At 34.5% G+C, this 16,767-nt stretch overlaps 1 protein-coding gene across 1 annotated transcript in view; it reads left to right on the top strand.

Annotated features, from left to right (window-relative positions):
• Nucleotides 1–16,767, top strand: part of LOC111506956 (XK-related protein 7) — a 36,627-nt gene that overhangs the window by 6,019 nt on the left and 13,841 nt on the right. The window contains exons 3-4 of the mRNA XM_023162178.2: nucleotides 6,562–7,064; nucleotides 12,337–12,681. Coding sequence (XP_023017946.2) covers nucleotides 6,562–7,064; nucleotides 12,337–12,681 — 848 coding nt within the window. The remainder of the gene's footprint in view (nucleotides 1–6,561; nucleotides 7,065–12,336; nucleotides 12,682–16,767) is intronic.

Below are 16,767 nucleotides of genomic sequence, written 5' to 3'. Positions count from 1 at the left end.
CTATTTTCACACAGGTACCGCTCTTAGAGCGTCTTAAGGATTTTTCTGTAGTGCTTGTGTTTCTTCCTTGAAAAAAGTGATGTTTACTTCGAAGAATATAATAAAATATTCGTGTTAGAAATCACACGTTAAAAGGTAAGACCTCGTTAGTCCTTAGCTCGCACAAGTTTCTCAACTTCTGAAAGCTGTCGTTCGTATGGAGGCGACAGCTGATTAACGGAAAAACAGATTTTAAACAGAAACAGATTCAGTGAATGGTTTGAAGAGTGCTTGATAAAATTAATTCTCGCTGATGAACATTATCGTTGTGGCCGTATTGCAAATTGGGATACTTTGTTCTAATCTATTTTGTCGAATGCGTTCAGTGTTCTGACACAGCTTTGGAATATTTCTTTTTATCAGAAGCGATATCTCCTGTCGACGAGAGGAAATGCTGGAACTTCGAAATTTTGATGTTATGTGGTTCAAAATAATATCACAGAAGATCACCAAATTCATATGCGGCGTTTATCAACCACCTAGCGATACACAATAGAGGGACTATTCCCTTCACTGGCGAACACCATTGACTTTCTGCAAATCAATCATCCCAGTGCCGAAATTTCCATATTCGGTGACTTCAATGTTCACATTGCTCAAATTTTCAAATATCAACGACGAACAAGGTCGCGAAGCTGAGGCTTTTGCAATAAGCAGCGGACTTACTCAGATTACATATAAATGATCCAACCAGAATTCCTGACCGTGATGGAGAATATGCTAGTCTGCTGGATCTATACCTAAGAACCAATCCAGAAATTTACAATCACCGTAAAGTCGCCATTGGGATCTTCTGACCACAAACTAATTTCAGTGTTGAGTGAATTACCGATAAATCTTGGGGAACAATCTAAGCCGCGCAAAGTTTGGCATTACAAATCTGCTGAATGGGAGGATCTTCAAGACCATTTCCGAAATTTCCCCTGGCTAGATGTTTGTTTCAGCTCCAAAGATCCATCAACTTGTGTTTCTGAAGTCACGGAAGTTATTCTATCATCCTGGATGCATATATTCCTTTTTCAATGAAACGACCTTCTAACGGCAATCCTTGGTTCAACAAAAATTGCGAGCAAGCTGTCGCCTCCAAAAATCTCGCCTACCAGCGGTGGCGCAAAAATCCCAGTGCCGAAAACCGAACTAGGTTTGTTAATGCTCGCAACAGCTGCAAACTTAGGATAAATGAAAGCGAAGAACTTCACAATCAGATAATTGGGGATGAACTGCTTGCCAATCCCAACGGGCTTAGAACCTTCTGGTCGGTAGCTGAAGCTGTTGATCAGAATTTTACAAAATCCACACAATTACACCACTAACACAAGCGGATGGTTCAATTGCAACAACAGCCATAGAAAAAGCAAATCTACTAGCTGAACAATTTGCGTCCCACTCCACAGTCGATTTTCGGGGAAAGGCACCAACCACTATTCCCACACTAGAATCCACAATGCCGGAAATTACTTTTCCACAGCGTCTAGTCAGGCGGATTTTGAAACAGCTCGGTGTCAACAAGATGTCTGGTCCTAATGAAGTGCCCGTCATCGTCCTTAAAAAGTCCACAAATGGACCGGTATTTTGCAGACTTTTCAACCTGTCTTACAAGAAAGGCGTTTTTTCCTTCTTGTTGGGAGATTGCTCGCGTTTAGCCTATTTCCGAATAACTATAGACTATGAGGGTTTGCTGGCCAAACTTCGATGCTATGGCTTGTCGGATCATTTTTGTGTATGGCTCTCCAGTTTCTGAAAGAACGTTCCCTGCAAATTTCCGTCGATGGATATCTCTCGAATATTTTCACCATCAACCCAGGTGTTCCCCAGGGATCCATATTGTGTCCAATCCTCTTTTTATTGTATTTCAAAGACTTGGAAAAAACTAAGAATCCAATATATTGTTTTGATGACGACACTTGTCTTGTCATTACATTTGGATTCCAGGACATCGGCAGCGGATGCACATCTTCACCGGCAGCAGAAGGTTGAATATCTTAATAAGGATCTAGAAGGGATATATAACTTTGAACAAACAAAATATTATCCAGGCCACTATCAACAACATTCTCCCACTTTTTGTATTTCCCTGTGAAGAAAATGACACAAAACAAAGAAAAATCTTTTAGGGAGTTTAATCTTTCTTCCATAACGGATGGTTGTTTGCTTTTCTTTTATATCATTCGATTTCGTGTCACCACCGTTACTAATATTGTTCTTGAATGGAACTGACCTCTAATGGAAACAATCTCTGGACCGACCTCATTAATTGATATAAACTAGTTTTTAAACAAACGACTCATACCATTCCATCTTTTCTAGTAATGATTTCTTCCACTTATCCCAAATACCAATCAATAAGCTTCAAGTATCATTTTCAATCAGGACATCTCCAACTTTCACCTCACTTGACTGACGTTTTTTTTTTGCTTACTATCAGTTGACCCAAATATTCACTTCTAAACCTTTTTTCAAATCTTCCTTCCTTTAGCTAAAATTTGGAAGCATATTTCAGCATTAAAGAAAAAATCATCTGGGTATTTTTTGTTGAATTGGTAGCAAAAGTATTGGAATTGCCATCCGCAAAATTGAGTCCCACATGTAAAACATGGAATATTAACGGAAATTGATATATACACATACAACATACATATATTTATGTACAGGGTGACAATTTGAAAACTTAGAACGGCTATATCTGAGCAACCAAATAAAATATAAGAAATCACAGAAAACAACTTCCATAATAGGGAGGGGGAAAGAAAATTGTGTAATAGCTAACTTGTTTTCACTTACTACCCCGCCTCCAGCCACCCGAACTTTATATTCTTAAACGGCCCCCCTACTTGTAATACCCTATCTAAAAACTCTTAAGAAATGCTCTTCAGTGGTACCGTACAAAGTTACATTCGATGTACCTAGTAAATTTTGGTTTATTGAATAAAACACTATTTGAATTAAAATTTTATTTTCTATTATCAATTTAAGAAATGTTCTTATTACCACCGTAGCATTAATATTGAGACTCTTAAACATTTTACGCCTGTACTATTTTTTTTTATTTGTACTTGAAATAATTCGACTTAGTTGATAAGTAAAGAGAGAGGCATTTTTGTATTGCATTATTTACTTTAAGACGGGAAACGATACTCTTATTATTAATACATTGGATTTTTTTTCGATACGTTGTACATGAGAAACAGAATTTTTATGTGCAACAATGGTAGAGAAAATCAGTGTTTGTTAAGAACAACTAAAGAATTTACCCAGAGGCACTCAGAGATAAATGTTAGTCACGTGTACATTCGCTAACTTGTAGCAAAATTTCAAGAAACTGGTACTGTCACAAATAAAAAAAGGGATCAACCAATATTTCTGGACGAACGAACGCAAATTGAAGTACTCGGACAGTTTGCAATGAATTACACTTTATCAACTCAGGCAGCTACAGCAACCGGATTATCCCGCGAGCCTGTAAGGAAAGTACTTGAAGTACATAAATTTCATTCATATAAAATGCATATCCTTCAAGAACTTGGTGACAGCTAGAATTATCGCAGAACTTCGGCTCATCAAAAATATTTGCTTTAGTTGAGAGTGCACTTTTTATTTGAATGGGCATTTTTTATAGAAGAATATTTAAATGGCGAAATGTATACTCACATGCTAGAAAGATATTTCGAACCTCAGACCATGAATTGGAGAATCAGAGAGACATACAAGGCAATTTATCTTTATAATTTATTACATTTTCAACAGGATGGGGCATCTCCTCATTATATAGTTTCAGTTAGACAATGGTTAGATAATAATTATGCTAATCAATGGATTGGAAGAAGATATCCTATTGAATGGCCTCCTAGATCCCCGGACATATCTCCTCTTGATTTCTTCTTCTGGGGCCACCTAAAACCTGTTGTTCTTAAGACACGACCTGACTCAATAGGCAACTGAAGGAAAGAATCATCCCAAGAATGTCGATCTGGTTCCAGAGAAACATTTGCCAATGTACGTCAAGAGTTTGAAAATTGTCTTCGTCTTAGATTAATAATAGAAAATAAAATTTTAATCTAAGTACATAGTGTTTTATTTAATAAACCAAGACTTGAATAATACTTGAGTTTTATCATAACACCAAACCGTTATTTTAACACCTCAAAACGTGTTGGGATAAAACTCCAGTAATATTCATTACTTCACCAAAGATTCCAAACAGTGCATTACAAAACAAAAACTTACTACATCGAAGAATGTAACTTTGTAGGGTACCATTGAAGAGCATTTTTTGAGAGATTTTAGGTAAGCTTTCACAAGTTGGGGTTGCCATTTAAGGCTATAAAGTTGAGGTGGCTGGGGGCGAGGGGGTAAGTGAAAAAAAATTAGCTATAACATAATTTTGTTTCCCCCTCCCTATTATGGAAATTGTTTTTATATTTCATTTGGTTGCTCAGATATAGCCATTGTAAGTTTTCAAATTGTCATCTTGTATGTGTATATATTCTGGATGAAAAAAATTATATCGAGGTCGTAATCTCCCTTGTCCCCAAGTATCTGGTTTGTCTGACCGGGTACCCGAGTTATTTTCAGGTATCTTGCATAACATCAATGTCCTCTATGTTTGTGGTAGTCCCTGCGAATCATCTCGCTTGTTAAGACAGTTGCTTCTCGAATTATCCTGGCCTGAAGATTTTTCTCCGCAGCAATAGTCCTGGTGTTTTTGAAGCTTATTGTGTGGCCTGTTTCCTGGTGGTGTTTGAAGAGAGATGGTGCTGGATCTAATTTGCGAACAGCTAGTTCATGTTCATAGGCTCTGTTGGAAATTCTTCTATTGGTCTGGCCGATGTAAGTTCTGGGACAGTTTGAACATGGTATTTCGTATATGCCCTATGCTTCATTGTGTATCGTGTCCTTGGGTGTTCTCAACATAGTGGAGATTTAGTTGTTGTCTGTGAATACTGTCTTTACGTTATGTTTCTTCTGAATTCGGCTCACTTTGTCAGTGACTCCATGGATGTAGGGGAGAAAAGCTTTTGTCTGGTTGGTCTGTGGTTTGGATAACTTGTGGGGTGGGGTTTGTGTTTGCTGTCATTGGATGGATCTTTGTATTTTGGAGACGGGATAGTCGTTTTGGTGAAGGGCGGCTGTGAGTTCGTATAGTTCCCTGGATCTATTGTGGTTGTCAGTGAGTCTTATAGAACGATGTATGAGGGAATTCAGAACGGAATTTACATGGGCAGGATGATGATGGGACTTGGCATTGAGGTAGCGGTTAGTATGGGTAGGATTTCGGTAGACCGTGTGTGAGAAGGAGTTGTTGGACTTTGTGATGAAAACGTCCAGAAAAGGGAGTGAGTTATTATTTTCAAATTCTATTGTGAACTTTAGGTCGGGGTGTAAGGAGTTGATGTGGTTCAGGAATGCATATATGGTATATATATATATATATATATATATATATATATATATATATATATATGTTAACTCGAAGATTCTCACGGATAAAGTATGATGAGCTGTTTTCTCGGGTTTCGCTCCGTGTTTTGTGTATTTTCTCCCCATAAGGATTATTTTCACAACGTTTCGGCAAAGTCTCATTTGCCATCTTCTGGTGATGTCTGTTTTTTTCAACTAGACTGATTACTTCGAACTCTGTGTCTCAATTTATAGGGATGGATGTTTCCCTTTACCTGCGTTGCTGCCACTACCTGTGTTTGTTCGACTACCTGTTTTGGTCTTATTACCTGAGCTGCCTCTCCTGTCTCTGTTATTGTACCTGTACAATGGTACATGACAATACAGGTACAATAACAGAGACAGGAGAGGCAGCTCAGGTAATAAGACCAAAACAGGTAGTCGAACAAACACAGGTAGTGGCAGCAACGCAGGTAAAGGGAAACATCCATCCCTATAAATTGAGACACAGAGTTCGAAGTAATCAGTCTAGTTGAAAAAAACAGACATCACCAGAAGATGGCAAATGAGACTTTGCCGAAACGTTGTGAAAATAATCCTTATGGGGAGAAAATACACAGAACACGGAGCGAAACCCGAGAAAACAGCTCATCATATATATATATATATATATATATATATATATATATATATATATATATATATATATATATATATATATATATATATATATATATATATATATATATATATATATATATATATATATAACATATATATCTTTATTTTAATCATAACTTTGGATTTATGTTCTTAGATCTGTCAGGGATTTTAACAATTGTATAGACGTTTTCAAACATTTCTCCTTGTGTTACATTCGTGTTTTATTTTTAAAAAGGTTTGTAACCATGGACACACCATGGTACAATAAATCCTATTCTCTCTTTATATTTTTTTTATAGAAACCAACTACCTTCGATAAAGCTATATAAATATTGAAAGTTTGAACTACAATATCTGGTTCAATTCATTCCGAGATTTATTTAATATTTTAGATAGTTAATATAGATTGATATGATTCAATTAATTTGTATACTATACTAATTATTTGAATTTTATTTTTAGGTGCCGAGGATGGCCCCCCGACTGATTTAGTGATTGTATCGACGGCACTCTCCCTCTTCTCCACTTGCTGGGCTTTGGCATCCTTCAGCAAGCACATACAAAGTGTAGATCGGTTGGTGCTCACCTGGTTAGGTGTAGTGTCGCAATTGCTTTGGAGAGCAGGAACAGTAACAGCTCGGGCACTAGCTTTGTCTGCATATGCAGCTCGTTACCACTCATGGATTTTCTTAGTGTTAGCTCTCCATTGGGCATGTATGTTTTTGTGGTTATTATCTCCTCGGAGCCCATTTCATGGCCAGCGGGGAAAAAAATTGGGGATGTGTGGTATTATGGCTGCAATATATGTTTTGGCCTATATAAATCTACAAGAGAAGCCACGTAGAAGGACTATGGCAATATTTTATGTAGTGATGTTATTAGAGAATTGTTTGTTGGTGTGTGCTTGGATAGCAGCAGTTTGGCCTGACAAACCTCTCCATTGGGAATTAGTTCCCATCCTCACGGTTAGTATTTTTTTGTTGCCAATAATTTCCAAGCAATCGAAATAACTAGAATAGTTTCTATGATAAGGCATACACTATGTTGATATTCAATGATTAATGGTGAAACAAAAACTATTTCCTGTTCAGTGGAGAAAATCAAAAGTGTGTATAGTAGGATCACATGTTAAGTTACCAGAATCACCTTCTCAAGACATTAAGGGTTGATTTAGAAATACAAGTCCTTGTCCATATCTTAATTTTAGCCTTGATTCTAGTACAGCAGGGGGCCTGATGTGTCACCTGTGGAGGTGAACCTTTGAGATAACGGGCGCCCTCTTGTAAAAAGTCCTATAACAGCAATGCAGGGCTTTGCCATGATGAACTTCCTTATCCTAACTACTCGTGGGACCATGAAGTAACCAAAGAATATGAATCTACAGGGAAGGCGGACATCGACTAAACGACTTTAACTGTCCCTGTAACATAAAGAGCAAAAGTTTCCCAGCTCTCTTTTTCGGGAGAAGGATATTTTATGAATTTATCTTTTATCAAATTATTGAGCACCAAAAGCAGAATTTGCATTAGGAGAAGGAACAAACTCCCTCTGAGCAGATCAGCAAATGCGATTGTTTAAAAGATGATTCACCAAACCAGAGACATAAAAGCCCTGGTCAACCAATTATTGGTTAAGCAATGAGAAACTAGATTAAATAATTTTTAAATAAATAATTATTTGTGGCATTGCTTATTTTTACAAAATGAATAATTAATTCAAACATATGTACTATCAGTTGATGTAAGGAAAAATAAATTTAAAAAAAAAGGAAAGCAAAAATAAATCATTTACAATGTTTTCACAATAAGTCAATCAATTACAATGTTTTCACGGTCTTTTTAAATTATTTTAAAAAAGAATTGAAAATTTCTGTATCCACATTGTGAGTGTTTGCAAGTCTCAAAATTCTACCTATCGACTCATTCTGGCCATAGTTGGTATGATGAAAGAGTACTTTGAAGATTTCTATATTTCATATTCTCTTCTGATTCACATTCAAAGTTATAAATTCAAGAAGTTCCGGGGAATTAGTGTAAGATTTAATTCTAATTCTGACATAGAAATGCCAGAGAACTCAAGTTAAGAATGTCCAATATAATTTTATAGTTATATTCACCAATATTATATCCCTGTTTGTATGCAGAGTACCTTAAAAACTGTTTTTGAACACTTTCAAACACCAAATTGTAGAGTTGATCTAACAAATGAACAATACATTATTTTCAAGGAAGATAGAGCTAATTCTTCTGCAGATCTAAGAGTGAAACATAACGTTTTTAATGCTCTAGAAGTAACATTTGCAATATGGGGTTTGAATCACATTTTTGGGTCAAGTATGATTCCTAAATCTTTGATTCTATTTGTTGTTTCTAGTTCCGATTACTTGATTTTATATAGACTATTCATAGGATTTTCGTTAAGGAAAAAACTAAATTTATGAATTTGTCTATATTCAATCGCAATAAGTTTATATCACACCAGCGTACAAATTTAGACGAATCGTCCTGTAATAATTCAGTATCAAATGAGTCTCGAATAACTTTAAACATCATCAGATCATCAGCAAATAGAAGAGATTAACTATAGAGAATAACATCATTCAAGTCATTTAGAAATAGGTTGAAAAGTAATGATCCGAAATGAGATTCCTGCGGTACACCAGATGGAACTGTGAGTGAGGAAGATATTGAGTTACACCATATTTTGCATGTTAGACTCTGCAAGAAAGATAATTTCCAATCCATTTCAGAATGTTTTTCTTAATACCCAAAGCTTTTAGTTAATGCAACAACAAATTGTGATTTAATCGGTCGAATGCCTTTGAAAAATCTATGAAAATCTGTCTATTTCTGTAGGCATTTATTATAATAAGGGATAATGTAGTCGCCAAAAATTATAATCTTGGTGAAAGGGTATTTTTCTAAAATATAATTAACGTTAGCAGTATGTTCCATATCTGCTACAGAAGAAGGAGGAATATGTACACCTCCGATAACAATTGTTGAAGTCCCTATTTATAATATAACATACAGATGTTCTTTATTGCTTGGAGGGATTTTGATCAACTATGTTATTGACGGTTCCTTGGCCAATATCATAGTTTACACACATAACAGTTTGTTGAAATTCTAATACCGCTGATCTTTCGAAAATACACAGATATCTGATTGAGTTTTACTTTTTTGCAGCTGCTTTAGTGATTTGAGGTACTTCACATATCTTATTATAACATTTTTCCCCCTCTGCCTTCTATCCTTGACTTCTTTTTTCATGTTTTGCCAGTTTATCACTTGAAGTGGTGTTACATCAGCATTAATAAAAATGTTTCTTTCCTTGAGCTTATCCTTTTTCATGTTTTGCCAGTTTATCACTTGAAGTGGTGTTAGATCAGCATTAATAAAAATGTTTCTTTCCTTGAGCTTATCCTTTTTTCCTTTCGATTTAATTAGCTTATTAGCATCTTCTACGCTGGAAAAAATTACTTTCAAGGCACGGTTACCACTTTTGTTTTTCCGACCAACTCTGAATATCTGTTCAATTTGCAAATTCTCATCCTTTCAACACCATCACCTTCAGCAGTTTATTCTTGAGGAAGCTATTTTATAGCTCAACAACTCAAGGACAAGTCGTTTCCAGTAATTCTACATTTTAAACACTTCATGGTGAAATATGTAGCTATAGATATTTCCAGAGTCCTGACCTGTTACGATTTATTAATCATTTTAAATATAAACACTTTTTTGGCTGATAAGTTTTTGTTGGTTCACGATTTTAATAGAAGTGGATGATTCATTCTGTATTGTTAACTTCAAATTAATTTCTTTGATTAGTCAATTCACGAGAATTTTGATATACAATTTGCGTTTGAGGTGTATGGCGATATCTGCCATTGACGATGACAGTGTTCCATGTAAGTGAAATATTACTTCTTTCATATACGGCATTGTGTGGCAATCATCTCCATAACGAATGTTGGAGTACAAAATGAATAGAAATTAGTGTTTTTGGTATAAATCAATGTTCATATAAAAGTAGTTGTTTCAAAAGTATCTTTTCTTTAATTCAATGTTTATGCGAAAGTAGTTGTTTCAAAATGGCTTTTTCTTCCAGTTTGTGTCTGAAAGTTACTTCTTTGTATGATCTACTTATCTATATGAATATTTCATTTTGAGATCATTTGCTTTCTTTCTTTGGAAGATCCCCACATTTTTTTGTATAAAGACAGAAGTAGAAAGCCAAAATCTTTTTCTTTTCAAAAAAATCAATTTCTCTTAAAAATATACCCTTTTCAATTTATACAAAGATATTCTGAGATATACCTAGAGCGCAGATTACCAAACCGGACTATTGCAGGAAAATTGAACGAAATTTAGCGGAATTTGGTTTATTTTATAAACCTTGTACATGGTAAAATCATGTGGCTGATTGTGAAGAAAATGTGATTGATATTCTTGGTATGTCAATTATAAAAATAACATTAATAAAGAAGTTTCCTTGTGAGTACAAGTATCGCCTGTGAAAATTCAAAAAGTGCAGAATTTAAAACCTGATGATTACATACGTAAAATTAGATTATGTAAATGACTGTTGAGTGAGAACCACATTGACAATAGGATTGGTTTCAAAATTATGTGAACAGATGAAAGTAGATTCACCAAAAATGGCATGTTTAATTGCAATATCCATTTTTATTGGAGTTTTGAGAACAAATTTTCAAAAAAGTTTAGTTAGGTAGTAATGTATGGATTAGAATATCGAGTGGATTTTTTTTAAGGAATGGTACGGAAAACTATGACTATTCCTAGTATGTTGAGTTTTTGTAAACCATATACAAGGTACTCAAAAAAAAAGTTCGAATTCCGTCCGTTTACAAACAGTACTAATTCAACATTTTCACATAATTTTACCTAGTAAGTCTGGTCAAATCAAATCAAAACATGTTTTATTACCTAAGATTTGAACATATTATTAGCAAAATCTAGTAGCATAAAACATACAAATATAAGTACATGAATATTGAATAAATGTAAATATATAATGCTACGTAATGAAAATTGATAGCCATTTCCTATTGATTTTATTAACTTGGTTACACAAATATACCACTAAGTGCCAATTATTCGATAGAGCCTCGGTACAATTCGTCCACCCTATATAAAGGGCCTAACAACAAGGATTTTTTTTACTTTTTTTTAAATTTATTTTCATCATGTATTCGCCTTAAGTTAATGGGAAGGTGATTGAATAACTTGTTGCTATTGAAAATAATAGAATTTTGTATGAAGGTTAGAGTAGGTGTTGCAAGGGAAATGAAGTAAGACTGACGTGTACTATAAGTTGATTTTTATATTGTTTGTGGATAAGACACGCTGTTTCCAAAATAAAAATACTAAGGTCAGAATTTTTTTCTTTACAAATAAAGGATGGCATGAATCCCTATAGCTAGCCTTTCATAAATATCTGATGGATTTTTTTGTAGGGAGAATACCATTGCTTATGATTATCTTATCAGATGTACAATAACTTATAATCATATACCTGACGCTAATTTAGATATGTTTAGGTTGAGTGAATATGTTTTCAATGTAACTAATAAAAACATGAAATATTGTCAATACGGTTGACTCGCGATAGTCCGACACTACGGGACCAAGGGGGTGTTGGAGTTTGAAAATATAGTTGATGATAAATTTTTATGTAGTATTTGACTAGAAAGGCTTTAGTTTTAACAAAATAAGAGAAATTCATTTAATATTAAAATTATAACACAACATGAATCGGTTTTACAGGTTAAGGTAAGACTGCCTAGACTAGACCGATGACTGATACGGCGCAGCGTTGGACTACCGAGAGTATCGGACTGTAAAGTGTCGGACTATCGCGAGTCAACTGTATATTGTTAAGCCTGGGGTTAACCGAATAAAACTTGCATGTATTGTTTTTTTTAGCGAATGGTTTATGAAAAGTAATTACTTTCTATGTTTTAATTTTTTTTCTTCACTGCAAGTTATATGCCATAGTTATTTCTATATCTGTTTAAAAAAAAATCTGTTTAAAATATGTTTTTCCGTTAATCAGCTGTCGCCCCAATACGAACGACAACTCTCAGAAGTTGAGAAACTTGTGCGAGCTAAGGACTAACGAGGTCTTACCTTTTAACGTGTGATTCCTAACTTATACTATTATTTTTATTTCTGAGATATTTCTAGATTTACATTACTCAAATTGGTTTTCCAGGTGGGGTTATTTACTGTTGGAATCATTTTCATGCTTCTATACTACAAATTCTTCCATGTAAAGCGCCTTATGGAAAAACCTTCTCAACCACCAGGTGTGTTCAATTGTCGTTTTAGTAGTCCATCGGCGTCAGCTTTATATCGAAAAAAGAAAAAGCCGACCACGTTCGTTCCGCCTCCTGGTTTGGGGCCCGTGGCAGTACCATTCTGGAGGCGACCTCCACCTTCATCAAGTGAAAATGAAGGAAGCAGCGTTGGTTCTCGGGTTAACATTCACCAGAAATTACAGGAAAAAAAGCAGAAGCAGCTGGCCGAGCTCAAAATCATTGAGGAGGAAATCAAACAGGTAACAGCAATAAAAACAATTTTTTACCACAATATACTAGGTTGATAACAAGTTCATATTCACCTTCCATGGAACCCTTTCAGTTCCTTTCTTACTTCATTCCACAAAACTTTTGCATGACGACGAGTATAACGCCATGAATTTCCCAACAAAGGGGGTTGGAGAGTTTATAGAAATCTATTTCTGCTCCGCTGTTTTTCAATCATTTCAAGTAGTTAATAATAGAGACGTCTCCTTCACCAAATAATCAAATCATTCACATCATGTGAAGACAGGTTATGTCCTGACATAATTCTGAACATTTGGATTGGTCAAAAAGTTATAGTGGAATTGGAAACATTTTCATTTGATTCCATATCTCCTTTCTACTCCCTCTTTTGAAAAATAATGTTTTTCGGAAGTTATAGGAAAACGAGAGAATAAAAAGTGAACAGGAGCACTTCTTTCTATTAAATACAAATGGCAGTTCTGATCTGAAATAGTAGTTACAACCTCGTAACATTTTTTTTGCAGGCATATATAGGGAATCCTTATTAATTGTAATGAATTTTTAGAATTGGTTACATGATGCTTTTAATTATTTTGTTCCCATAAAGAGATTCCAATCCTCAAATTTTCCCACTAGGTTCAATGATCGGATGAAAATATTTTCGAAAAAAAGACACAGAATATAAAAAAGTTGAGACATATCAAAGATTTCAATGTCTTAGATATAACCGCCCTCTTCCTGTTTTTTACGAATAAACGGATGGTACCGCAATGGACACTCCGGCGAAGGCAACCTTTTAATGGAAAATTTCGAACAAAGGGCCTTAGAGCACGCGGCCGTGAAACCATATGGTTGGCTTCGTTATGTTGATGACTCGTTCGTGATATGGCAAGATGATGAAGAGACAGTAAACAATTTTCTATTATATCTAAACTCTCTCGACCCAAAAATCCAATTGAAATGAAATGAGAAACCCAGGGGACTCTGGCCTTTTTGGATGTTCTTGTGAACAGACATGAAGATGGTACATTGGGCTACAGAGTGTACAGGAAACAAACACACACACATACAGGTTTGTCAATATTAGTGGAAACCATGCAATAGGTATACTTGTGGTAGCATCTCAAATATTATCTGTATGATTGTAAATGACATAGGATGCTGTTTTGAGAACAGTGAATTTTTAAAGTTTGTGGATGACCTGAAGCTTTTCAGAACAATAAAGTCATACAATGACCAAATTCTCCTTCAAGATGATCTAGATAAAGTTTATGAATGGTGTGTTACAAATAACTTATTTCTCAATGTAAATAAATTCCATTTTATTACTTTCTCAAGAATTGGTAGGAAATTCGATACATCATACAACATAAATGATCAGCACTTAGAATACACTTCCTCCATAAAAGATTTGGGGGTCATTTTTGACGAACAACTCAAATTTGTAAACCATATTAATCAAGTGAGTGTGAAATCATCCAAAACACTGGGTCTTATTTTACGTCATTGTTCAGGATTTTCCATTGAAGCATTAAAAAGGATTTATTTAGCTCTAGTGGTGTCTAAGTTAGAATATGCATGTATCATTTGGTCTCTATTTTACAATGTGCACTATGTGTCTCTAGAAAGAGTGCAAATCAAATTTTTGAGATTTTGTTCTTTTAAGTTGGGTCTTCAAATACAGTACCATGACTATTCGAGTATATTACAGGAAATGGGGCTGAAACTATTGCAAACCAGAAGAATTCATGCAGATCTATGCTATGCATTCAAGCTGTTCAATGAACTAATAACTTGTCCTGAATTACTTGAATCTGTCAACATTCATGTTCCGAACAGGAATCTTAGGCATAGCCATTTATTTCATATACCCTTCCATCATACAAATTATGGCAAACATACACCCTTGGAAAGAACCCTAAAGTTAGTAGATGACAAAAACATCAGTATTTTTGGTCTCTTATGGTCGTTTTAAACAATCATTGAATAATTTAAGTTGGTAATTGTTTACATAAGGTAGTAACAAGTTTAATTTTAATTCTATATCCTATAGTATTTTATAATGTTATATAGTTGTGTGCTGCAGAAACATTCCGTGGCGTATTAGTTTATATTTTCCATTTTTATATTGTACTTTTTTGTGTGAAATTTTCACACTGTAATGGGGTTTATCCCGTATACATAAAATAAATAAATAGATATCAAGGAAGACGAGCTGATCCCAAAAAAAGTATCCAGTAGATGATACCCCCCGTATTAACGAAAATATCAGGGAAAAACTATTGTGTTAGATGAAGTCACAAATATTATTTCTTGGTATTGTGTAAGTGGTTGCCAGTAATATAGGTTTGCTGGTATGTGTATCGTCCGTTTCCACAATCATATGTCTCAGTATTTTGTATATGAGTGCCACTAATATAGAACAACTGGTAATTGTGTAATTCATCATCTGTTTTCACATATGCTGATCATATGTCGAATGAATTCCACAAAATTATAATATGTTGACTCGAACTATTCCTATAACAAAAATTATGTCTATGTATTGGCAGTTTTGCGACTGATTAGAAAGAATTCTCATGATTTGAAAATAATATCCAAAAACTGTGTACAGAATGGTTTAATAAGTATATCATAAAAAATTGAATGAATGGAATCCATACAAGCCTTCATTCAAATACCCTAAAAAGTAAAAACTATTTTATTTCCATGTATGCTCAGGTTCATGAAGAAGAAGGTACCGAAAGTGGATTCATCGGACCAGAACCTGCCATTGGCATTTCATGAAGTTTCTGGCAGAGGGTGAGATATTGAAGTAGTTTTTTGTTATTAAATTATTTCACTATATGTAGCACGCAGCAACGGTCAATTTGATCGCTTAGCGAATATTCCTATTGAGGGGTTAGATATTGGGGTAGTGTTTTGGCCACAACTTATTTCACAATATGAAGCGTTAGAGCAAGTTCCTACTAATGTATTTTCATGAAAAAATCTGTAAATATTGGTTAATCTCATTAATATTGTGACCGTTAAGTTAGGGGTGATTTATTGGGGTAATTGGGAGATTTCGAGGGGGTTTTCATATCAATTCTATTTATCGAATGTGTCAAGAAAATGCCAAAATATTCTCAACAATGCCCATTTTCAATTCGAATACCAATAAATTCCATAAATGATAAATAAAAAATAATATTGAAAAAACTCTTTGCAAACAAGCTTCTATATAAATTAACTGAAAAAGAAGAAATGAACATTACATAACAAACATTTTTAATGACAAGTTTGTATAAAAATGCACTCACTAAAAATATAAAAGATAATTTCTTTCATGTTTGATTTAGGTTATTCTGTGAGTAACAGATTCAAAATGTTTCAGTGCATTTCTATAAAAACTTTTTCATATAAAATTAATTTTTTCCTTTTTAGTGAATTTTTTACTTTTTAGTAAGCCCACACCAATTATGAATATAATCGGACCATAATCACACCACTCATAGGTCATTTCGAAGCCGCCATCTTGAATTTATCAATTTTTATGAAAGAATCATAATTTACGACCTAGAAAACACTCCCATTCGAATTTTGAAAAGAATCGAAGCATAATTACAAAACTCGTTCGCCATATTGATTCCGTCATCTTGAATTTTTCGATTTTGACGAAATAATCATAATCTACAAGCAGGAAAATCCCTAGATGAAAATTTTGAATAAAACTGGGTAATAATTACAAAACTTTTCCGCCATATTGAAGCCACCATCTTTGGCCCCAAAAACTCCCTGGTACCGATTTTGAATAGAATCGGGTCATATTCATAAAACTCGTCCATCATATTGAAGTCGCTATTTCGTTTTTTCCTCCAACAGACATTTCGTAATGCATTTTCACCGCAATTATGTACACCTGCTGAATTTCAAATTAATGGAACGATTAGAAGTGTCATATTTAACTTGATAAATTTGATTACAGGCAGACACCGGGACAGGTGAAACTGAATAAAAGCTTGTGAAAAAACAGTACCTAACTGAAAAACCATTGCTGCTGTCACTCTTTATACAGTGCATTTCTTTAATGTCCCTCCCCCCTTTTATTTTTTGAA

This window comes from Leptinotarsa decemlineata, unplaced genomic scaffold, assembly GCF_025532065.1.
Source record: "Leptinotarsa decemlineata unplaced genomic scaffold, Ldec_3_MD MMD2_tig00026299_RagTag_RagTag, whole genome shotgun sequence".
Lineage (NCBI taxonomy): Eukaryota > Metazoa > Arthropoda > Insecta > Coleoptera > Chrysomelidae > Leptinotarsa > Leptinotarsa decemlineata.
Note: the sequence above shows the minus strand (reverse complement) of the source record. Positions and strands in the feature narration are given on the sequence as shown.